Genomic DNA, 25,829 nt, shown 5'->3' on the forward strand with positions numbered 1-25,829 from the left:
GGGAAGGGAACGGGGGGAGGGGGTTGATGACAAATATGTGATACCTTAATCAATAAAGTAATTTAAACAAGTAAAAAAAAAAAAAGTTACTTGAGAGGAAGAAAATGGCGGCGGAATAGACAGACGGGTCCCGAGCCTTGTCCAGGAGCAGAAAGAAGGAACAGCGGAGAGTCGCATGGGGAGTATTTGTTGGTGAGTTAAGGGACAGCTATTCTCCAGGAGAAGGTGGGGGACTGCTGGACGGGGTTCCCCTGACCAGGCAGCCCCCTCTGCTGCTGGGTCCCCTCTCGGGGCTGCGGGCTCAGACGCGGAGACCACGCCATCTTGAAGGGGAAAGTGGATGTTGTTGGAAACGTGAAAATCTACAACTGTGGCAACCACCGAACAGCTGTGAACCCCAGAACACCAGTTCCCAATTGGCGCAAACACACAGATTCAGAGGAGCTCTACACTCCACCACGGAAAGGTCAGATTTCACCTGGAATAAGGAGAGAGAGAACTACATAACCAGACATCCGGAGAAGAGAGACCATGGGGAGACAAAGAAACAGCCCGCATATGAAAGAAAAGCAGGCATCACCAGAAAAGGAAGGAAACAAAACAGAGGCAAGCAACCTGTCAGAGAAAGAATTCAGAGAAATGGTCATAAGGTGGCTGAAAAGAATGGAAGACAAATTCGACAATATGAGTAAGAACCAAGAGGAAATGAAGAAGAACCAAGAAGAAATGAGAAATGACATTGCTGCTGTAAAGAACTCAATAGAAAGCATCAAGAGTAGACTAGAAGAAGCAGAGGACCGCATCAGTGAGCTAGAAGACAAGGTAGGAAAAAAATACCCAAATAGAGCAGCTTCTAGAAAAAAAAATTAAAAGCAGGAGGAGAGCCTAAGGGAACTTTGGGACAACACGAAACAAAACAACATCCGCATAATAAGGGTTCCAGAAGGAGAGGAAACTGAGCAAGGAATAGAAAACCTGTTTGAAGAAATAAAAGTTACTTGAAAAATAACAAAAAATACATTAAAATGGTAATTTCTAGTTGATAAAATATGGATCATTTGCTGTCCCTTTTAATTTTATATATTTTTATATTTTTTTAAGTGGGCATGTAATACTTTTATAATGAACAACAAATTAAGAACCAAGCTATAAACAAATACAATGTATTTTCCTGAATGTAAAAGCTTAAAAATGGAAACAAAAAGGGGGAAAGGAACACTGGAGGCAACGCTTTTCTGCTACAGTTCTTGCGTACACAACCTGTCTATCAAACTTGATTATAAGCTTCGTTAATGGACATTCTCTCAATTATCTCCATAAATCCATTTTCAATATGGACATATTCCAATATCTAACTCCTAACAGGCATTCCATAAATACTTATTAATGAATAAAAGTCAGGACAAGTTACAGCAGCTATTTAAGGTAACAGAAAAGTGATTTTAACAGTCAAAACAAGTGTTTTTCTGGCATCTCCATGTTTGGACAGGATAGAAATGGGTTGGCTTTGGGGGGCGGGCTGACCCTCAGTCTGGAAAGCCACAGGAACAGAGGTATGCCACATGGAAGAGCATGAATACAAGAGTGTGAAGAGTACCCTTTGTGGTCCTAGCTGCTTTGGCTCAGGGGCTAGAGCATTGGCCTGTAGACTGAAGGGTCCGGGTTCGATTCCAGTGAAGGGCACAAGCCCAGGTTGCGGGCTCGATCCCCAGTAGGGGGCGTGCAGGAGGCAGCCGATCAATGATTCTCTCTCATCATTGATGTTTCTCTCTCTCTCTCCCGCTCCCTACCTCTCTGAAATCAATAAAAATATATATATTTTTTAAAAAAGAGTACCCTTTGTGGCACACAGGACAGCACCCCAAGACCAGCGGTTCTGAGACTTGTTTCTGCCCCCACACAGAACACCCAATTTTCAAATGCAACCCTTATGTCCGACAGGTGTACCCAGGTGAGCCCATCCTAGGAGCCTAGGGCTGTCTCCTCCAAGCGCTCTCCACGCCTCAAAATGGACGTGAACGGCACTCAGGTTGTGCTGAGGATAACTCTGACTTAGCTTTAGCGACTTTCTAAAAATATAGTTTCCTTACTAAAATGACACTTATAATTTGTGCTTATTAGTAAGAATAAATTACCTGGAGCACAACTCATAATGGAGACCCACACTCTGCTGTGGGCGACACCTTGATTGACAGCCACCCAGTGACACTAACACAGCAGCAAGCACTGACTGCCCCAGGGACTGTGCTCAAGCTCATGGGCATCACCCGGCTCACCCTGACCATAACCCTGTGAAATGGATGCTATTCACACCTCTATTTTACAAATATAGAAACAGACGCTTTTATTTTTATTTTTTAAAGATGACTTTTTTTTAATTAATATATTTTTATTGACTTCAGAGCGAAAGGGAGAGGGAGAGAGAGAAATAGAAACATCAATGATGAGAGAGAATCACTGACGGCTGCCTCCTGCACATCCCCACTGGGGAGCGAATCCAAAACCCGGGCATGTGTCCCTGACCGGAATCGAACCTGGGACCCTTCAGTCCACAGGCCAATGCTCTATCCACTGAGCCAATCCGGCTAGGGCTAGAAACAGATGCTTTTAGACTTAAGTAGAACACCCAGCTGGTAAGGGCTAGAACCTAAGCCAGGATCACGTCAAAACCCAGGGTGTAGTTGGGGCCCTGGACGTGGCAGCGGTGGCAGAGTAAGTACAGTGGCCATAGTTACAATGCCGAGAATGAGAGAAAACGCCTCTACCTGTAACTCATTTATTCCTCACGACGAAACTCTGATACTGCCATCACCACCATCCTCATTTCACAGGCGAGGACACCGGCAAAGAGATGGTAAGTGATGTGCCCACGGTCATAAGGCTGGAAAGTGGCAGAAGCCGGAATTGAATCAGAGTCTGACCTTTTGGCCACCATACGATGCAGCGTTGGTATTGCCCCAAAGCTTTTACTTTCAAACAAAACGTACACTGGCATGTCAGTCCTCGCGGTATTTCTTTGCAGATAGATCTCTGGTTTCATCCACAGGATGGACTTCTCAGAAGTTCCCACCTCTCCCAACTTCCCTGGCTTAGAACCTTACAATTAATGGACTATGTCAGCCTTTTAAAGCACCATTTGGAGGCCCGTGCTGACCCTGACTAATGGTGAAAGGTGGAAGGAGAATGGCAATGTTCCGGTTCTCGTTCAAGTTCTCATAGAGGCAGATGCTCCTAATTCAGTGCATGGGCCAGTGTCTCCTCGCCCCTTCCACCATTTCAAAGACCGTTATTCCCGACTGCTGGAAACTCATGGGTTGTCTACTTTTCCCTTTCATTCTGTGAGGCTTCTGTTCAACACATACGGATAGATCCAAAGGAAAAAGTACTCCTCAAATATGCATTAAAAATGTGACACCCGCATTCCTGGTCACAGCTCCTCTCGGGATAGATGCACATTCCAAAGCTATGAAGTCAGCCCCTAACTTTCTGTGATTCTCACTATTTCCTTAGGCAGAAGAGAAGACGCCGCTGGAAGTCAAAACTCAAAGGCAGACCAGTGAGCAAATCAAACACAGAGGGGGTAAAAAAGTCACAGCTGCAAAGTGCACGTGATTTGGGAGGTACGGACTCCAAGACAGAATTTAGGGACTAGGTCAGAAAAATACCGTTTTCTGAAAAGGAAACTAAGACATAACATAAAACAGGTATTAGGAATGAGTGAAAACCTTCCCTGGAAATAACGCATGCTTAAAGTAATGTGTAAGTGTGGTCTTTTAAGTCTCATGCGGAAGCCCGAGGTCACTGCCCTATCTCATTATATCTAATAGTAATTGGATAGAAGGGCATTGTTTCAGGGCTGGCAGAGACCATGCTGTACCCAAGAGCGGGGCTGGCTAAGGTTTATGACTTTGGAAACAAAATTCCCTCTCACTTTTAAGTTTTGAGCAGATGACTATGCCACAAAAGCCACAAACTATGACGAATGGTCCTACACAAACAGAATTTAGCTAGTGGCCTGGGAAGGAATCAGTTATCTTTCCATCCTAGTTCCCTTAACTCACTCCAGCTCCCAAACCCTTTAGCCCATGCCTCCAGGCCACCCATTACTCAGTTTTTTATTATTATTTGACAATTATTATTATCCCTATTTTATTATATTTTAATCCTCACCCGAGGGTATTTTTCCATTGACTTTTAGAGAGAGTAGAAGGGAGAGGGGAAGACAGAGAGAAACATTGATGTGAGGAAACACATCGATTGGTTGCCTGCTACCAGGTACGTGACCTTGACCGGAATGGAACCTGGGACCCTTAAGTCTGCAGGCTGATGCTGTCCACTGAGCCAACCCAAATAGGGTTTATTATCCCTATTTTACATGTGAAAAATAGGCTGACAGATGGAAATAATGCCCAGGTATGTCAACTCCTTTTCTGCCTCTCATCTTGCACCAAGCTACTGAAACATTTTCCACAATTTTATTTGGCTACATTTTACACATTCAGAAACCCGGCATAAAAAGTTAAGGAAAATGATTTTTTAATATTTAATCTTTATATATAAAAGCCTAATATGCAAATTGTCCCCTAGGGAGTTCAACCAGGAGACCGGGAGTTCGGTCACTCACTATGATGTGCGCTGACCACCAGGAGAGGTGCGGAATGAAGGAAGGCCCCAGCCGGCAGCCAGAAGGAAGGTCCCGGCCCCGCTAATCGGGCCTAATCATGGGGACCCTAGCCGTGCACTAATTTTGTGCACTGGGCCTCTAGTTTTTAATATTTAATCCTATCTAATAAAGAGGGAATAAGCTAATTGACCCTCACGTTGTCGCAAAGATGGCGGCGCCCAGAGCCAATAAGGAGGGAATATGCTACTTGACTGCCCGGCCCTCAAAGATGGTGGCACCCACAGCCAATAAGGAGGGAATATGCTAATTGACTGCCCACCCTCAAAGATGGCAGCACCCAGAGCCAATAAAGGAGGGAATATGCTAATTGACTGTCACACCCTCAGAGGTGGCTGCGCCCAGAGCCAATAAGGAGGGGATATGCTAATTGCTGTCCCACCCTCAAAGATGGTGGCACCCACAGCCAATAAGGAGGGAATATGCTAATTGCTGCCCCCACCCTCAAAGATGGTGGCACCCACAGCCACAAGATGGCGGCGCCCAGTCCCCTCAGCCCCGCCGGGGTGGCAGGCATGCTCTGCACACCTGCCTCCGGAGTCCCCCAGTCCCCTCAGCCCCCTGGCCACCCAGGGCCAGCCTGAGGCACAGGCAAGCCTCGGATGGCGGCTGCCCAGCTGCCCAGGCCACCCGAGGCCAGGTAACCAGGGCCGGCCAAGACTTGCACTGCCAGCAGTGGCAGCAGCAGAGGTGTGATGGGGCGTCGCCTTCCTGATCACCAGGTCGCCTCCCGCCCCTGAGGGTTCTCAGACTGTAAGAGGGGGCAGGCCGGGCTGAGGGACCTCCCATGAAGTTTCATGCACTGGGCCTCTAGTATTTAATGAAAGCATAAATAAATGTAAATCATCTTAGGCCAAGAGTTCCTGACAAAGGATGAAAATACATATGAAAAATGAGTGTGAAATATTCAAAATTTTCCCCAATAAAAACTTTTTTTAAAAAGAAGTAAATGAGAGCATGTGTACATGTTTATTTTTCTCAGGAGGAAGCAAGAGCTTTCATCAGATTTCAAAGTAAAGGAAAGTCTCTTAGCTCTTAATTTTCTCTCATGCTTTATAGTGTTTTTCATATAGTTCTTATAAATTTCTTAAGTAAAATAAGTGTTTTGTACATATGTATATATTTTAAACTATTACAAATATTCTTTTCCCCTTTATGTATTATCTAACTTGCCACTGATAACATATCTAATAGTTTTTGTGTGTGTGTGTTTTTAACATATTTTTATTGATTTCAGAGAGGAAGGGAGAGGGAGAGAGAGATAGAAACATCAATGATGACAGAGAAACATTAATCAGCTGTCTCCTGCACGCCCCCTACTGGGAATTGAGCCCGAAACCTAGGCATGTGCCCTTGACCGGAATTGAACCTGGGACCTTTCAGCAGGCCAACGCTCTATCCACTGAGCCAAACTAGCTAGGGCTCTAATAGGTTTTTCTTTTAATAATTTAAAATTTTTTTCAAGTGGTTGCCTTTTTAATTTAAATTTAATTTAAATTAAAACTAGTGGCCCAGTGCACAAAATTCATGCACATAAAAGGGGATTAATTAGAGGAAATATCTTAATATTGCTATTTGCCCTTTCTCTATAATAGAAGTGTCAGAGATGAGAGAAAATTAGTAAAATGTATATGAATATCTTCCTCCTATCAGAGTCTGGGGAGCACCACGGAACCCAGTGTCAAGTCCCCGCCCACCCACATGCATCTCAAAATCACGTGAGACCCAGACCTGGCTGGCTCCCCATCATTGGGCTAGATCCAGACCTGGCTGGTGACACCCTTGTCAAGCCCCGCTGGCAAAATCAGTATGCTGCTGATTTTGTTAGAACTACTGAAAGAAAAAAGCCAAAATGTGAAAAGGGGTGTTATCTGCTTTCTATAATCAGCTAGTCTCAAAATTATAATCAGGAAAAAATGTTATTTTAAAAATTTGTCTATGAATATCTAAAAAGGTATCTGCCTTTTTAGGGAATAAATTTTTATATACGGTGTTTCTGACTTGACAATGATGTCACTCTTCTTTATCTTTGTTTTGAATATTGGCTCAACCATTATAGCAAATTAAAAATCTATAGCTGTGCTTCTGTCACATCCTCATTTTACTAGGTTTTGCTTTTCATAATTTATTGCCATGTTGCCCTACCCGGTTTGGCTCAGTGGATAGAGTGTTGGCCTGTGGACTCAAGGGTCCCAGGTTCGATTCCGGTCAAGGGCATGTACCTTGGTTGCGGGCACATTCCCAGTAGGGGGTGTGCAGGAGGCAGCTGATTGATGTTTCTCTCTCATCAATGTTTCTAGCTCTCTGTCCCTCTCCCTTCCTCTCTCTAAAAAAAAAAAAAAAATCAATAAAATATATTTTAAAAAATTATTGCCATGTTATTTCATCATATAAAAGTCAAATGACGCTTTGACAATTACCAAATACATATCCCAACTCCAAAGGGTTTTTGTGAAGATTAAATAATGTATGTAGAAAGCTGAATGCAGTGGCTGGCACAGACATGTACTCAATAAATGTTGGCTATTATTACCAGTAGTTTTGAGATGAATATTGGTATTTATGTTTCCATTTGTTTGAATTTAACTGACATATCTTTTGCTATTTATTTTTTTCTTAAAAAGAATCTTAAAAATTTAAGAGAAAATGCAGCAAAGAAAAGCCACTGACACTGAACTAGGCGTCAAAGATGACTGGTAAGTTCTGGTTCTCTTACAGGTTTGCTACGCAGACTCTAGGCCTCATATAGGTGGTGGGCTTCAAGAGTTAAAACTCATAAACCCTCAGCTATAAATAAGGTGGCAAAATTTTGTTAAAATGTAGCAGTCAGAACCTGGCCAGTTTGGCTCAGTGGATAGAGCATCGGCCTACAGACTGAAGGGTCCTGGGTTCGATTCCAGTCAAGGGTACATGCCCAGGTTTCGGGCTTGATCCCCAGTAGGGGGCCTGCAGGAGGCAACCAATCAATGGTCCTCTCTCATCATTGATGTTTCTATCTCTCTCTCCCTCTCCCTTCCTCTCTGAAAGCAATAAAAATATATATATTTGATTCTCTCTCTTCATGGATGTTTCTATCTCTCCCTCTTCCTTCCCCTCTGACATCAATAAAGATACATTAAAAACAAAAAACGAATGTATTGTTTAAAAACAATAATAAAAAATAAATAAAATGTGGCAATCAGAAATGTATAAAGTGTGATTCATTTTTAGTGGTGAAATCTGAAAGGACTAGGTGGGTTATATAAAGGCTACAAAAGGCTACGACTACACCCAGATAGTCCAATACAGAGAGAAGCCCCTGGTCCTCTCTCTGTGGCTGACCTTCGGGCCACACAGCCAACAGATGCCCTGGTAGCTGGAACATACTAGAGAACAGTTACCGGTCCCCTAACCAGAAGAGACAGCCCAGCTCTCCGAGAAGGAGGTAATACCCACTTCCTCCTCTCTGCCTTCCATGTCCATAAGCCAGACCCTGCCTAGAGATATGAGGGCTAGGACCCGAGCCATCCTTGACTGATGGCCTGCCCCTGGCTAAGGATTACCAGAAGGCAGCCTTATCAGAGAACACAGACTTAATCAGATGAGTAACACAGACTTAATCAGATGAGTAAATCTCATAAACCCTCAAAAAGAGCTGGCATTGATTTACTCATCTGATTAAGTCTGTGTTCTCTGATAAGGCCCAATCGGTTACAGGAAAAAAATGTGCTTTTGATTCCCCATGAGGATGGGAAATTGGTCTTTAACCAGTATTAAAATAGTACTATGCTTAGCAACTAATGCTGTAGTAAAGATCAAATAAAATAACAGATGTGAAAGCATTTTTTGCAAGTTCCCAAGTGATCTAACATGTAAAAGGAAGAGGACTGTGTTTACATAAATAATTATAAGCAACTTAACTTGAATCAAAATCTCTGCTTCTGTACCATGCTCATGGATTAGAACAGCGGTCGCCAAACAGTGGTCCGTGAGGTCCGAAAGGTTGGCGACCGCTGGATTAGAAGACTCAGTATTATTAAGTTATCAATTCTACCCAGCCTGTTCTACAGATTCAGTGCGACCCATTTAAAATCCTAGCAGACTCTTTTGTAGAAATCAACAAGCTAATTCTAAAATTTGATGGACAAGCAAAGAAACTAAAACAAGCCGGACAACTTTGAAAAAGAACCACGTGGGAGTATTCCCAGTACCTGATTCCCAGCCTTCCTAGAAAGGTACAGCAATCGAGACAGCACGGTGTTAGCAAAAGGACAGACACAGAGACCAGTTGGACAGAAGATGCAGTCAGGAAGTAGACCCACACGTACATGGTCAAGTGATTTTCAACAAAATCGTCAAGGCAATTCAGTAAGGAAAGCAAAGCCTTCTCAACAAATGGTGCTGGAAGAAGTCAACACCCATATGCAAAAAGAGTGATCCTCAACCCATTACTTTGTCCTACATGTTATTTTTTATAATATATTTTATTGATTTTTTACAGAGAGGACGGGAGAGGGATAGAGAGTTAGAAACATCGATGAGAGAGAAACATCGATCAGCTGCCTCCTGCACACTCCCTACAGGGTATGTGCCCGCAACCCAGGCACGTGCCCCTAGCCGGAATCGAACCTGGGACCCTTCAGTACGCAGGCCGATGCTCCATCCACTGAGCCAAACTGGCTAGGGCCTATAAAACGTTTAGAAGAACACATAGGAAAAACAACTTTTTGACCCAGAGTTAAGCAAAGAATTCTTAGAAAAGACGCAAAAGGCACAAGTCATAGAATAACAAAATGATAAACTGGACTTCATCAAAATTAAAAACATCTGCTCTTTAAGACTTTTGTTAAGAAAATGAAAAGACGAGCCACAGACTGGTAGAAAACATTTGCTAAATACATATCAGATAGAGAAATGGTATCCAAAGTATATCAAGAATTCTCATAAGAAAATTAACAACTCAATTTAAAAACTGGACAAAAGATTTGAAGAGACACTTCGCCAAAGAAGATACAAAAATAGCAAATAAGAACATAAAAAGGTGCTCAACGTTATTAATCATTAAGAAAATGCAAATTAGCCCTAACCGGTTTGGCTCAATGGATAGAGCATCGGCCTGGGGACTCAAGGGTCCCAGGTTCGATTCCGGTCAAGGGCATGTACCTTGGTTGCGGGCACATCCCCAGTGGGGGGTGTGCAGAAGGCAGCTGATCGATATTTCTCTCTCATCAATGTTTCTAACTCTCTATCCCTCTCCCTCCCTCTCTGTAAAAAAATCAATAAAATATACAAAAAAAGAAAAAAAGCAAGAAAATGCAAATTAAAACCACAATGCATTAGAATGACCAAAATTTTTTAAAATGAAATGCCACCATCTCACATCATTAGGATGACTATTAAAAAAAATCCTACCCTAGCTGGTTTGGCTCAGTGGATAGAGCATCAACCTGCGGACTAAAGGATCCCATGTTTGATTCCGGTCAAGGGCACATGCCGGGGCTGTGGGCTTGATCGCCAGTAGGGAGCATGCAAGTGGCAGCCAATCAGTGATTCTCTCTCATCATTGATGTTTCTATCTCTCTCTCCCTCTCCCTTCCTCTCTGAAACCAATAAAAATATATTTAAAAATAAATAAATAAATAATCCCATAAAATAACGAGTGTTGGGGAGGATGTAGAAAAATTGGAACTCTTGCACACTGTTGGTGAAACTATAAAATGGTATAGCAACTGTGGAAAACAGTGTGGGAGTTCCTAAAAAAATTAAAAATAGAATTACCATACAATCTATAGCAATCCCACTTCTGGGTATCCACTCAAAAAACAATTGCAATCATGTTCTGGAAGAGATATTTGCACTCCCATGTACACAGCAGCATTATTCACAATAGCCAACGGGTGGAAGCAATCCAAATGTCCATCAGTGGATGAATGGATAAACAAAATATGGTTTATACATACATTGGAGTATTATTCAGCCTTAAAAAGGAAGGAAATCCTGTCATATGTTACAGTATGGATAAGCCTGAGGAAATTATGCTAAGTGAAACAGCCAGTCAAAAAAAGGTAAGTACTGCATGATTTCACTTATATGAGGTTCCCAGAGTAGTGGAATTCACAAAGACAGAAAAGGAGAATGGTGGTTGCCAGAGGCTTGGGAATGGGAATGGGGAGTTGTTATTTAATGGATACAGAGTTTCAGTTCCATGGCATGAAAAAGTTCTGGAGATTGGTGTGCAACAATGTGAATATAAGTTGTTGTTGTTATTGTTGTTAATTAATTTGAGAGAGAAACACTGATTTCTTGTTCCACTTATTTATGAATTCATTGGTTGATTCTTATATGTGCCCTGACCAGAATCGAACCCACGTGACGATGCTCTAACCAATCGAGCTACTGGGCCAGGATTTGTTCTGTATCTTGATTGTGGTGCAGATTATTCCACACAAAACTGTAGACCTAAAAAAGGTCAATTGTACTGTATGTAAATTATACCTAAAAAAAATGTTTACTTAAAAAAAACCACTACTTCTTGGGTTCCCTTTTACCCTCAGTTTGTCAAGAATCCTAGGAAGAGGATTTATTATCAAAACTAGCACGGGGGTGGGGGTGGGGGGTTGGGGAGGTGGGGGAGTCCCTCAGCCCGGCCTGCCTCCTCTCACAGTCGGGGAGCCCTCAGGGGCAGGAGGCGACCCAGCGATCAGGGGAAGGCGATACCCCCATCACACCTCTGCTGCTGCCACTGCCGGCAGCGCAAGCCTCGGCTGGCCCTGGTTATCTGAGCCTCAGGCGGCCCTGGGCAGCTGGGCAGCAGCCATCCGAGGCTTGCCTGTGCCTTGGGCCGGCCCTGGGCGGCTGGGCAGCCATCATCCGAGACCTGCCTGCGCCTCAGGCTGGCCTTGGGCGGCTGGGGGCTGAGGGGACTGGGGGACTCTGGAGGCAGGCTACCTTTTGGTGCATGGGAGGACATTCAACCAACTGAGCCACGCTGGCCAGGGCCACCACCCTAATTATAATGAATACCATTAGTAACAGGACAAATGAAAGTCACTCACTCAATGAAATACAAGGACATCACTTCTGTACTATTACTACCAAAAATGCATAATCTGAATCTAATCACAAAAAACATCAGACAGACCCCAACTAAGGGATATTCTTCAAAAGTGGCAAGGCCACGAAGGTCAAAAATAAATGTTTTCATGTCAAAATAAAAGACTGAAAAACTGTTCCAGACTGAAGGCGACTACAGACAATAATTAAGAACATGAGATTTTGAACTAGACCCTTTTGCTACAGAGGACAGTAATGGGACATTTGATAAAACTTAAATGGGGTTTGAGGATCTGACGGTAACAATTATCGCTGCTCATTTCCTGATTTTAATGGCTCTATTTTGGTTTTATGTAGGCCAATGTCCTTGCTTGTAGGAAATACACAGGGAAATATTTTGGGGTGATACAGCATGAGGTCAGCAACTTATTATCAAAGTAGGAAAATTATTTGTATGGTACTTCCAACTTTTCTGTAAGTTTGTGATTGTTTCAGAGTAAGAAAATGTATTCAAGAAAGAATCCTGGGATAGTCAAGGCCTGTCACGTCATCCCATACCCCAAAGCAACAGGAGAGGGACAGGACAATGAAATCTGTATTCCTCTAAAATTGACAATAAAGTGCCACAGATATGGGACCTCAAAAACATCTGCCCTTGACAATGCTTTATTTTCTGAAGCATGAAATCCAGCCCAGCACAGAGGTCTATGTTATTTGGATACAGAATGATCCAATAGGCCAACAGACAAGAGGTTCGATCTACAGAAGTAGACCGCTAGCAATGGCAGTACTAAAATGAGATGCCAATGTATATTAAAGTCAAGATTCCAGTGGAATAGGTAGAGATCTGTTCATACTGTACTTTTTATAATCACCGCTATATTTCAGAGTTCCTTTTAGCCCTCTTAAATGGAAGTCTCCAATTTAAATAATACTTCTGCATTATGGCACATCATTAAACAAGTCAACACAGTTTTCACAAGAAAAAAAGACTACTTTTAAAATGGAGAGACATCATTGCCAAAACCGGTTTGGCTCAGTGGATAGAGCGTCAGCCTGTGGACTGAAGGGTCCCAGGTTCAATTCCGGTCAAGGGCATGTACCTTGGTTGCGGGCACGTCCCCAGTGGGGGGTGTGCAGGAGGCAGCTGATCGATGTTTCTCTCTCATCGATGTTTCTGGCTCTCTGTCCCTCTCCCTTTCTCTCTGTAAAAAGTCAATAAAATATATTTTTTTTAAAAAATGGAGAGACATCTAGCCCTGGCCGGTTTGACTCAGTGGATAGAATGTCTTTGGACTGAAGGGTCCCAGGTTCAATTTCGGTCAGGGGGACATGCCCTGGTTGTGGGCTCGATCCCCAATAAGGGGCATGCAAGAGGCAGCCAATCAATGATTCTCTCTCATCATTGATGTTTCTGTCTCTCCCTCTCCTTTCCTCTCTGAAATCAACAAAAATATTAAAAAATAATAATAATAGCCCTAACGGGTTTGGCTCAGTGGATAGAGCATCGGCCTGCGGACTCAAGGGTCCCAGGTTCGATTCCGATCAAGGAAGGGCATGTACCTTGGTTGCGGGCACATCCCCAGTAGGGAGTGTGCAGGAGGCAGCTGATCGATGTTTCTAACTCTCTATCCCTCTCCCTTCCTCTCTGTAAAAAATTAATAAATATATTTTAAAAAAATAATAATTAATTAATTAAAAAATAAAATACACATTAGATTTCAAAGACTTAACAGGAAAAATAAAAAATGTGAAATATTTCATTAATGTTTTTATATTGATTATATGTTGAAACGATAATATTTTGAATATATTGAGTTAAATAATCTATATATGTAAAAGCCTAAGTGATTGTTCAGACGACCGGCTGGTAGCTATGACATGCACTGACCACCAGGGGGCAGACGCTCAATGCCGGAACTGCCCCCTGGTGGTCAGTGCACACCCACAGCCAACCTCCCGTGGTCCCTACCCGCAGCCAGCCGGACCGATCAGCTCCGATCAGAACTAGGCGAGACTGCCCTGATTGGCCCTGATTGCAGGCCAGGCCGAGGGACCCCGCCCCTGCACTAATTCGTGCACCGGGCCTCTAGTTATTTAAATAATTTAAATAAATTTTAATCCACTTGTTTTTAATGTGGCTACTGAAAAAACTTCAATCACATATATGGCTCAAATTATATTTCCACTGAACAGTACTGCCTTAGGCCATTTGTGAAATCACACACTGTTATGCTGCAGGAACTAGGGAAGAGAATACTGATGGACTTCCGTGAAAAATACTGAACTAGATCTAGGACAGGTTTACCCTTCAAGATCTCATCTTTTTAAGGATCATCTCTGCCCATCTTTTTACAGTCCACTCAGCCTGAAGAAGCAAATATCCGGGGTACCTGGAATTCCGACGCACTGCTCCGCAGCTGGCTCACGTTGGGTAAGGACCCGCCATGGTACTGTGTCAGGCGCAGTTGCTGAAGCTTCTGAAACTGAACCTGGAAACAAAGAGATTTCAAAAACTTTGAGACACAGAAAATAGAGAGAAAAAAAACTCAACACCTTTGAGACCTGACAGCAAAGGTCTCAAGAAAGCACCCAAGTATGGTGTTTTGTAGAGAAAGGGTTCAAGAGTGGGAAGTCTTGGTTTCAATTTCTTCTCTACTCAAAACTGTCAGGTTTCCGGTGCTTTGTGGTTTTTTATTTGTCTATTTTTGTAAAGAATTTACTCATGTTCCACATGTCCTGTGTGCCATGACAGTCCTCTTGCAAGACATTTGAGTGTGTATGTGTAGGCAAGCAGGCACAATCTTTAACAGCGACAAGGCATTTTTTTCTTTTAAAAAATATATTTTTTTAATTTATTGATTTCAGAGAGGAAGAGAGAGGGAGAGAGAGAGAGAAACATCAATGATGAGAGAGAATCATAGATCGGCTGCCTCCTGCACGCCCCCTACTGGGGACTGAGCCCGCAACCTGGGCATGTGCCCTTGGCCGGAATGGAACCTGGGACCCTTTAGTCCGCAGGCCGACGCTCTATCCACTGAGCAAACCCGGCTAGGGCAGGGAATTTCGTGAAGAAAAATTAAGCCACTGTCTAGGAGTCTGTGACATTAGCTGCCCTCCCATCTCCATGTTCTTCTCCAGTCATTCACCTTTATGTGTAAAGACTGCATAGTTGTAATCATAACACAGGTACACTCTTAAGCCTTTTCTAGATTACATAATCATATTTCATGGCAACGTAACACTTCTTCTGAATCATTTCCATAGGACACATTCCAAAGAGTGATTACTAAGTCTCTGGGTATTGGCCTTTTAATGGCTCTCAACACATACTGCCGAAATGTTTTCCCAAAAGGTATACCCATGTACATATGAGAGAACAGTCTCACCAAAAACCTCACCAACATTGGATAAGACCATGAATTGGGGTAAGAAGGGAGGCCGACTGAACAGGTACAAGATGGCATTCCAGTTTCAACATGCCTTTCTCCTGCCAGCTGTCCCTTGCTTCGTTTTTCAAAAGGCAATAAACTGGTTACAGTTCTTGTAAACCCCAAAGTGGTCCAATTTGGTTTTTAAGAGTTCTCTTTCTAAAATAATAAATGACCTCTGCGGTTATATAACGCTTGGCACTTATGATTCATGTTGGGAGGAAAGGGTGGATGGGAACCCCGAGGCAGGTTTTGACCCTTTCGTTACTAATTAAAAGCACTATCAGAGCGGAGTCTCCATTGCCCACTTCACCTCTAACCCTCGCGGCCACCTCCCAGGGAGGCTGCGTTTAGACCTGGAGACCCAGACTTAGGGAAGTTCAGAGGCTTGTGCAAGGTCTCTGGAGGTCTTGCGCAAGCCGAGCTATGGAGGTCTAACTAAAAACCCATATTCTTTCTTTTCTTCTTATAATATATTTTCATTGATTTCAGAGAGGAAGGGAAGAGGGAGAGAGAGAGAGAAACATCAATGATGAGAGAGAATCACCGACCAGCTGCCTCCCTCACACCCCCCCATTGAGGACCGAGCCCGCAACCCAGGCACGTTCCTCTAACCGGAATCGAACCCGGGACCCTTCGATCTGCAGGCCGACGCTCTATCCAGTGAGCCAAACCAGCTAGGGCAACCCATATTCTTTCTTATTTCTGCCACATTCTTTTCTTTTCTTTTTTTTTTTTTTCATTTCTCTCAATGACCATACTGCTTACAAGCTTAGAGACAAGTAAAGTTCGGTTCACCAAAAGCATTGCTGAGCCCATAAAGCCCTCTGATTTTTTTGTTTTTTCCATTTGTTATGAAAACTTTCAAATATATACAAAATAGACATAAGCATAATGAAACCCCATCGAGCCATCTTCCAGCTTCAACAACGGTCCCAACTTATGTCTAATCTTGATCCGTCTTTACCTCCTCCACTGCCCACAGCAGTCCACTAAGAGAAATCCCGGGAATCGTATTCCATATTTCAACATCCTCTCCAAAAGATAAGAACTCGTATCTGTTTGGAAGTTTTAAACCCTTTAGCAGGCTTACTTTCTTTAAGTTCTGTTTGACCTACAGAATTTTATTTCTCAAACATACTTCCCTGGGAGACGGTTATGGCCTATTAATCTAAACCCAGATCTGAGTCAAATGAGAGGAGGAGGTCATGGTGAGCTTTCCCATCCATCAGCTGAGTTATAAGAATAAAGTCTCAGCTTTTGATCTTAACATGCTCAAAGTTCTTACCAGAAGCATTTGACTGCTGTCCTTGAAATTCTCTAGACAGAATTCTCACCCTTCTTGACCTAGAGCCTTTGATTCCTTCTTCCATCAATCTGTCCATTTGTTCACTTACATACAAACTTTTTAAAAATACATATATTTTGCCTTAGCTGGTCTGGCTCAGTGGATAAAGTGTCGGCCTGCGGACTGAAGGGTCCCAGGTTCGATTCCAGTCAAGGGCACATGCCTGGGTTGTGGGTTTGATCCCCAATAAGGAGGCGTGCAGGAGGCAGCCAATCAATGATTCTCTCTCATCACTGATGTTTTTATCTCTTTCTTCCTCTCTGAAATAAAATGTGTGTGTGTGTGTATTTATATATATTTTTTATTGATTTCAGAGAGGGAGAGGGAGAGAGAGAGAAAAAACATCAATGATGAGAAAGAATCATGGATTGACTGCCTCCTGCACACCCCCCACTGGGAATGGAGCCCACAACCCGGGCATGTGCCCTGACAGGTAATCGAACCGTGACCTCCTGATTCATAGGTTGACGCTCAATCACTGAGCCATGCCATGTGTCAGGTGCTGTGTCAGGCACTGGCCTATGACTCTGACTAGGTACCAAAGTGCCTGCCTTCAGAGAGTTCTCACAAAGGCTTCAACTCTCACCCCAAAGCCTTGACACTTCAACCAAGCTAAGTTCTACATCTAGCTAGACCTCTGCCGCCTGCTGAGCTGAAGACCCGCTCAGTCTCCCTCATCTGCTCTCCCTCCCAAAGCGCCTCTTTCTAGGGCCTTCGGAGGCTGCTGCACCCCAGTGGAAAGAGCTCTGGACTTGGAATTAGGGGACCTGACTGTGTAACCTGGAACTACCATGCGGCTGGGCCAATTACTCTGCTGTCTAGTTCACGAAGACGCTGTAAGGATTAAAAGAAAGAAGAGGCATGACAGTGGTATGCAAAATGTAAAGCTCTGGGCAGCTTCCCAAAATATCATTATTGCTGATATTCTCAACTACCCCTAAACCCTTGAGCAATTTTGGTATTTTTCTCTTTTGAGACGGAGAACCATTGAACCAGAAAGAGCCTTAGAGACTGACTGTCTGTGACACTGTCCTGACAGCTCACCGATGATGCAAATGAGAACCAAAGAACGATCAGTGTGAAGCAGAGGTCACAGACTGGCAGGCCTAGAGAGTTCTGTTTGACCCACGTGACTTTGAACCACTCAAAGTTTAAAATTTTAATTTTTGCCCGAGCCGGTTTGTCTCAGTGGATACAGCATCGGCCTGTGGACTGAAGGGTCCTGGGTTCCATTCAGGTCAAGGGCACATACCTCGGTTGCAGGCTCCTCCCTGGCCCGGGCCCTGGTCAGGGCGCGTGCAGAAAGCAACCAATCAATGTGTTTCTCTCACATCGGTGTTTCTCTCTGTCTTTCCCTCTCTCTAAAAAAATCAATGGAAAAATATCCTCAGGTGAGGATTTAAAACAAAATAATAATAATAATAATAATAAAATTTTAATTTCAAAAACTGGAAGACTGCATAAAAGTTTGGATTTCCAGCTTCTCCTCACTGAGACCAGACAATACTGAACCCATATTCTTGCACAGCAAAATGCATGGAGCCGAGAAGTGACCGCCCCCTTAGGCAGGACATAGGTTCTCCTATTTGACCGAGTCCTCATTGTACCTTATTATTCCTCCACTGCAGCCTGAGATCAGCTACTATTTATTTATCATGCCATTCCTGCTCCCTCCACTCATTTCCCTCACCGGCCTTACCCTGTAACTAGAGTCAGCAACCTTTAGACTGTAGTCACACTTCAGTGACATTTCCTTCATGGTCTGTATGAAATGAGATCCAACCCGCACTAACGCCTTTTTGAAAAAGTATCCTAATAGTCACCACAATCCCCAACAAAATCCCAGCAGGCCTTGCTACAGAAATTGACAAGACAATTCTAAAACAGATGGATGTGTGAACAACTTAGAATAGCCTAAGCAATTTTTCAAAAGAGCATGGTTGGAAAAGTCGAGTTGTTTCATTTCAAGACTCACTATAAAGCTACAGTAATCTAGGCAGTGTGCTATTGTGAAAAAAAAGAGATAGAGAGATCAACAGAACAGAAGAGAGAGTCCAAAAATAGACTCACACATATATGGCCAGTTGATTTTTGACAAAAGGTGTCATAGCAATTCAATAGGGAAAGAAAAGTGTCTTCAACAAATGCTTCTAAAGTGGTTAATATACAGACATCCATTCAGTGTGACAGCCAGATTCAAACCCCGGCTCTACCACTTACCAGACATGCAACCTTCCCTCTCAAGCCTTAACTTGCTTGCCTGCAAAATAAAGAACATTCTAGAAACATACTCCATAGGGTCGTGAGGACTACATGAGATAAGGAATCTAAAGGGATCAGTACATCGCCTAGCAAAAAGATAATGTTCAATTCTTAGCCCAAACCTAGTCTTTGTAGTCTCCTCGGTCTATTTTTAAGCTCAAAATAATGTTTCTTACAAATAGTCAAGCCTAATTAATGCTCCAGGTTGACGTGCTGAGTTTATCCTGTGGTTTCTCAATACTACATGTTGTCCTTCAAAGCTGAACTTCTGGAACAAGTTCCCAAGCCTGTCTCCATTTTTCTCCCATTCATTCCTCAATGCCTTACAACCTCCCTCCCAGCCAATGTAGTGGCTCTCACCAAGGTTACCAATGACCTCTACGTGACTAGCAGACCAAAGGACATGTCCTTATCATGTTAGATCAAGTCAGCAGCCCTGGGCTGGGCTTGTTGACATTCCCTCCTCTCAGCAGTCACCCTCCTTGCTTTTCTGTCTAGTGGCTCTTCAGTCTTCTTTGCTGGCGCCTCTTCCTCATCCTCCTCTCCCTCCCCTTTGACTCGGGGGCTCCTTGGGCTTCTCCTAGGCCCTCTGTGCATCTCCCTCTAAAGCAGGGGTCATGAACTCAAATGCCTACAGGTGCCAAGCATGAAAGATAACTAAGCGAAGTGGGCTAGAATCCCTGTGAGGAACACCATAGGGAGGGGTGGGGACTGTGGCAAAGTGAAGAACATATGCAGCCACTATTCAGCTCCAGGTAACTGCTGCCTGCAGAAATGTAGGATGAGTGTTGTTAGATAAATGTCATTTTTCTAACCAGCCATGCAACCTTCCCTCTCAAGCCTTAACTTGCTCGCCTGCAAAATAAAGAACATTCTAGAAACATACTCCATAGGGTCGTGAGAACTACATGAGATAAGAAATCTAAAGGGATCAGTACATTGCCTAGCAAAAAGATAATGTTCAATTCTTAGCCCAAACCTAGTCTTTGTAGTCTCAAAGAGGCCAAAGTCCATATATTCTTTTTTTTGCATGCTGCTTCGTTTGTTTATTTAATTTTTATTGATTTCAAAGAGTAAGGGAGAGGGAGATATAGAAACATCAATGATGAGAGAGCATCATTGATCCGCTGCCTCCTACACGTCCCCCCAACAGGGACTGAGCCCAAAACCTAGGCATGTGCCCTGACCAGGAAGTGAACAGAGACCTCCTGGTTTATAGGTAGACACTCAATCACTGAGCCACCCTGGCCGGGCCAGAGTCCATATTTTAATGTAAAATCTCAATATTCATTGTTGGCCCTAATTTGGGGGGGGCGGGGAGAACACATTTGGGCACCCCAACCAAATTAAAAACATGTCAGAGGGCCAAATTAGAATTTAGGCCACCAATTTGAAAGATCTATCTTAGAAATTCTTCCCTGGCAGCTGAAGCTACAAAGATTCCCACGTTTATATCACCAGCCAGGACTTCCCTCCTGAGCTTCAGGACCACTTGGCTGGACCATCACTACTCACATGCCCCACAGGCACCTCAAACTCAGTATCTCTCTCTCTCTCTCTCTTTTTAAAATATATTTGTATTGATTTCAGAGAGGGAGGGAATGAGGGAGGGAGAGAGGGAGGAACATCAATGATGAGAGAGAATCACTGATCGGCTGCCTCCTGCACGCCCCCCACCAGGGACTGAGCCCGCAACCCAGGCATGTGCCCTGACTGGGGATCGAACCTTGACCTTCTGGTTCATGGGTCAACGTTCAACCACCGAGTCTTGCTGGCCAGGCATCAAACTGAGGAGTCTGCTCCCACCTTGCTCCTGCCAGTGCTCCCCCTCTTAATGGAGGAGACCCTGAAATGGCTCAAGTCTGAAAGCTGGGGCTCATCCATGAGTCCTCCCCCTCCCTCATCCCCCCGTAAATTCACTAAGGCTGTCCTTTCAACCTCCTAAGTACCAATCTGTTCACCGCTCGGCCTCCCTGTTGCTACCACCCAGTCCATGCCACTGGCACACCTCCCAGAAGAGTATTACAACCTCCAGTTTCTCTGCCACCTGCTCCTCAGTTCTACCCACCATTCTGGAGCTGGAGGCCTTCTTTGAAAATGCAAAGCTCCCCTGGTTCAACCCCTTCAATGACTCCCCATTGTCCTTAGGATCAAGTCCCCAATCCTGTCTCTGGTTGTATCACAGCTATAAGCAAAGAACATTACATACAGGTTTATGTTTGAACATTTTTGAGTGACATCATCAAACTCATTTAAGTGAACACTGAGGATCTGTGAAAAACTTTGCCTTTAAAAAAAGTCTGGCCCTGGCCTAACCGGTTTGGCTCAGTGGATGGAGCGTCGACCTGCAGAATGAAAGGTCCCGGGTTTGATTTCAGTCAGGGGCATGTACCTTGGTTGTGGGCACATCCCCAGTAGGAGGGTGTGCAGGAGGCAGCTGATCAATGTTTCTCTCTCATCGATGTTTCTAACTCTCTATCCCTCTCCCTTCCTCTCTGTAAAAAAATCGATAAAATATGTTTTTTAAAAAGTCTGGCCCTAGCCGGTTTGGCTCAGTGGATAGAGCGTCGGCCTGCGGACTGAAGGGTCCCAGGTTCAATTCCGGTCAAGGACACATGCCTGGGTTGTGGGCTTGATTCCCAGTGTGGGGTGTGCAGGAGGCAGCCGATCAATGATTCTCTCTCACATTGATGTTTCTGTCTTACTCTCCCTCTCCCTTCCTCTCTGAAGTCAATAAAAATATCTATATAATAAAAACCTAAGTGACCGTTAAGGCGGATCCACCAGAACAACCGGTCGCTATGATGCTCACTGACCACCAGGGGGCAGACACTCAATACAGGAGCTGCCCCCTGGTGGTCAGTGCACTCGCACAGGGGGAACACTGCTCAGCCAGAAGCCAGGCTCAGGGCTGGCGAGCGCAGTGGTGGTGGCGGGAACCTCTCCCACCTCCGCGGCAGCGCTAAGGAGCAGCAAGCAAGCGGTGGTAAGAAGCAAGGGGTCCCAGACTGCAAGAGGGCACAGGCTGGGCTGAGGGACCACCCCCCTACAGTGTACGAATTTTGTGCACCGGGCCTCTAGTATTAAAAAATAAAAATAAAAAGTCTGTATCTTACTAATGGCTTCAGGGATGTTTTAAAGGGGAGTCGTGTATTGGGTGAGAAACTGGATAAACGCCAGGTACACAGTCATAGAGAATGCATGTATCTGTACATACATAATTTATGTACCTAAACAACACAAAAGGACACAGACCCCAGCATTAAATCCCTCAACTTCTACTCATTCTCCTCAATGTGCTCTGAGCTTGTCATGCCATGCTCATCCCTGAATCCAACCAAGGTCACATGTAAATGCCTGTGGACACCAGGCAGGTAATAAAAGAATGGAGTCAGGGCATGAGAAAAAAATTTATTGAAATCCTCAGCCTGCTTTTATCCATATATTTCTGAGTGTGATAGAAATCTAAATATAAGAATATTTTTCCCCTAACTTCACTAAAAGGAAGCACTATAAAAAATATGATAAATGACACCCGACCAGTGTGGTTCAGCGGTTGAGCGTGGACCATTAAACCAAGAGGTCACCGGTTCGATTCCTGGTCAGGGCACATGCCCAGGTTGCAGGCGATTCCCAGTGTGGGGTGTGCAGGAGGCAGCCGATCAATGATTCTCTCTCATCATTGATGCTTCTATCTCTTTCTCCCTCTCCCTTCCTCTCTCTCTCTAAAATCAATAAAAATATGTTTTTTAATGATAACTGGCAAGTGACACCTAGCCTCAGTGGGAGATCACAACAGTGAGTGGTGTGAACTGTGGCCAATTGAGAGGACTCCCGCTCCATTTGAGGGGGCAGCCACCCAGCTCCAGCCACTAGCCGTCATATGGGAATTCAGGATGAATGCCTGCCAATTTTAAACGTATATATAATACTATATCATATATGTATCTACACTTAAAAGAAATACTTTATGTATAGAAATACATAAATATTCTATACAGAAATGCACAAATCAATTTTCTGTGAAAAACGTTGGTTTTCTGCGAAGATCTCCCAATTAAAAAAAATTCTGGCAACAGATTCAAGAAAATTTTCCCCAAACACTGTGCTGATCAAAAAATAAGGCGTCTTGCAGAAACCGGTTTGGCTCAGTGGATAGAGCGTCAGCCTGCAGACTCAAGGGTCCCAGGGTTCGATTCTGGTCAAGGGCATGTACCTTGGTTGCGGACACATCCCCAGTAGGGGGTGTGCAGGAGGCAGCTGGTCGATGTTTCTCTCTCATCGACGTTTCTAGCTCTCTATCCCTCTCCCTTCCTCTCTGTAAAATATCAATAAAATATATTAAATAAAAAATAGGGCGTCTGCAGCTCAGTGAGCTGGACCACCGGTTTGCAACTCTGCACTCGGCCCGCCTTCAAGCCGCCTCCCCGCCCCAGCATCTGTACCCTCCTCCTCCATCCCCTCGAGGGTCCGAGGGTCCCTCAAGGTCAGCACCAGGTCCCCCGAGGCCTGAGCCGCCTCCTCCGCAGTCCCGCGCGCGCCCTGCAGCCCGGCTCTCCATCCTCCCCGGCCTCCCTCCGCAGTTGCTCAATCCCGCCGGGTGTCTTCCCGCTCGGGCCTCGCTCACTCCTCCAGGACCCCCCTCGGTCCCCAGCCACGCTGTGCACCTTGCCCGCCCTCGTGAGGCACCCGGGATGAACCCACAGGGCCGGCCCAAAAGGCACCTCCGAGGAGTGCAAGTGGGAAGGCGGTCCCCAGACCCCAGGAGCCCGGCCCGGCCCCGAGCGCTCCGGAGGGCGGGGGGGACTCTCGGGCCCGCGCCCCGACGCCCCGCAGTCCCGGAGGGCTCGCCGGTGGCGGCCGCTCGCTCGGAGCGGCGAGGAGACGCACTGCGCGCCGCCGGGCAGTTGGCATTTCCTCCCGGGCTCCGGCTCCCCCTCCCCTGCAGGCCGCCCGCCTCGCCCGCGCGGTCCCGGCCCATCTCCCCGCAAGCCCGGCCCCGCGACCTCCCACCTCCACGGCGCGCGGTGTCGGCAAGCGGGGAAGTGCCGAGGCCGCGGCCGCCGGCCCCGCTCCCGGGCGCCGCCCCGGCCCGACCCCGCTGCCGCCTCAGGCCCGCCGCCTCTCACCCGCCGCCTCAGGCCCGCAACCGCCCCCGCCCGCACCGGCCCGGGCCCTCACCCGCGACAGGGTGAGGTCGGTCATGAGCTGCTCGAAGGCCCGCGTCTCCTCGGCCTGGCGCTGCGTGTGCAGCGCGATCTTCTCACTGAACTTCCGCGGGTTGGCGCTGCCCGAGCCCGGCGAAGAGGCCATAGCGCGGCCCGGCGCTGGCGGAGGCGAGACGGCGGGCGCGGGGCCTGCGGCTCGGCCCACCCGTCGGTCCGTGCGTCCGTCCGCAGGCCGTCCAAGCCGCCGCCTGAGGGCCTTCCTCCGGCGCGACCCCGCTGAGGAGCCGCCGCGGCCCCAGAGCCAGCGAGCGGCCGGGAGCGCGCGAGGTCTGCCCCTGCGCGCTGGCCCCGCCCAGACCCCGCCCACGCCGCCAGGCCCCGCCCCGTGTCTCCCGCTAGGCCCCGCCCCTAGGCGCCAGGCAACGCCCACCGGCCCTGAGCGGAACCCAGGCTGTTCTCCAGGCTCCGCACCGCGCTGCGCGTGGACCCAGAGGACACCCCCATCAGCCAAGCCAACGGACCCCGTGTGTGCGGGAGAAGCTAGCCTCCTGTTTCACTGGAAACGCTGCCATTTGGGGACAGCCTGGCTTCTGTATTTACGTTACAATTTTAGAACACTTGTGACACCCTTCTCCCCAAAAGTAGGATGGTTTACTTCATGGCGTGACTGTAGCTGGAGCAATTCTCTCCTTTAGGTCCCACGCTGCGGCCCTCTGGCTCCCAGCTCGCTCCCTCCTGCGATTCGTGTCGCTGACCGTCTGCTCAGGCCCACCCAAGTCCAAGTTGCTTAATCCGGATCTTTTTTAAAAACCATCTCCTGGTTTGCACGGACTTGCGACACCATCTCCTCCTGCCCTGGTGCAACCTCTTCCCTCGTCAGCGCAGGCTCCTTTCTCTGGTTCTTTCCGAGTCTCCCTGTGGCCTCTGCAAACGCTGGCTTCCAGCCGACTGTCATCCTCACCTTTGAGAACCAGCCCGTCGGCCTCCAGAGTTTTTTTGTTTGTTTGTGTGTTTTTTTATTATTTTATTTTTTTATATATTTTATTTTTTAATATATTTTATTGATTCTTTACAGAGAGGAAAGGAGAGGGATAGAGAGTTAGAAACATTGATAAGAGAGAAACATTGATCAGCTGCCTCCTGCACACCCCCTACTGGGGATGTGCCCTCGACCAAGGTACATGCCCTTGACCGGAATCGAACCTGGGACCCTTCAATCCGCAGGCCGACGCTCTATCCACTGAGACACACCGGTGAGGGCGGCCTCCAGAGTTTTTAGCATTTCAGAAGCCGCTCAGTGTAGATGCTGATGTGCATAATGCTGATGTCCTGGGCAGCTCTGGAAGTGTGTCTGTTTTACACATGGGGAAATAGCAGAGGCATGCCGCCCGAGTGCAGAAAATATGAACAACCCACGCCCTCCACCATCAAGATGAAACCTATCAAAACATTTTGCTTCACTTACTTGGTATTTGGTAAAGAAATACAAAATTAGAACAACTAACGCCCCACCCTTCATCACACTCCATCCTCCCTAGAGATAGTCACTGCGCTCAAGTTAGTGCATTTCAGTCCATTTCTCTTCATGTTTTTGTACTTTTAGTACATCTGATGGATGGGCCTATCCACTGCGTATGGAATGCCAATTTTTGTTGTTAAATCTTACAAAAATGACGTGCTGAATAACCTATTGCAGCTTTTTAAATTTTTTTTTTTATTGATTTCAGAGAGGAATGGAGAGAGAGAGAGAGAAGCATCAATGATGACAGAGAATCATTGATCGGCTGCCTCCTGCACGCCCCCTACTGGGGATGGAGCCCACAACCCAGGCATGTGCCCTGACCAGGAATCCAACCTTGACCTCCTGGTACATAGGTCGACACTCAACCTCTGAGCCACACCTGAGG

The 25,829-nt window shown here is 45.8% G+C and overlaps 1 protein-coding gene across 2 annotated transcripts in view; it reads right to left on the minus strand.

Annotated features, from left to right (window-relative positions):
- CRTC3 (CREB regulated transcription coactivator 3) overlaps positions 1-24,244 on the minus strand; it is a 102,019-nt gene extending 77,775 nt beyond the window's left edge. For both annotated transcript variants that reach the window (XM_054713269.1, XM_054713268.1), the window contains exons 1-2: positions 23,936-24,244; positions 14,107-14,205 (exon numbers count right to left, since the gene is read on the minus strand). In XM_054713269.1, coding sequence (XP_054569244.1) covers positions 14,107-14,205; positions 23,936-24,067 — 231 coding nt within the window. In that variant the 5' untranslated portion in view covers positions 24,068-24,244. The remainder of the gene's footprint in view (positions 1-14,106; positions 14,206-23,935) is intronic.
- Between the last annotated feature and the right edge of the window lie 1,585 nt (positions 24,245-25,829).

Source organism: Eptesicus fuscus, chromosome 25, assembly GCF_027574615.1.
Source record: "Eptesicus fuscus isolate TK198812 chromosome 25, DD_ASM_mEF_20220401, whole genome shotgun sequence".
Lineage (NCBI taxonomy): Eukaryota > Metazoa > Chordata > Mammalia > Chiroptera > Vespertilionidae > Eptesicus > Eptesicus fuscus.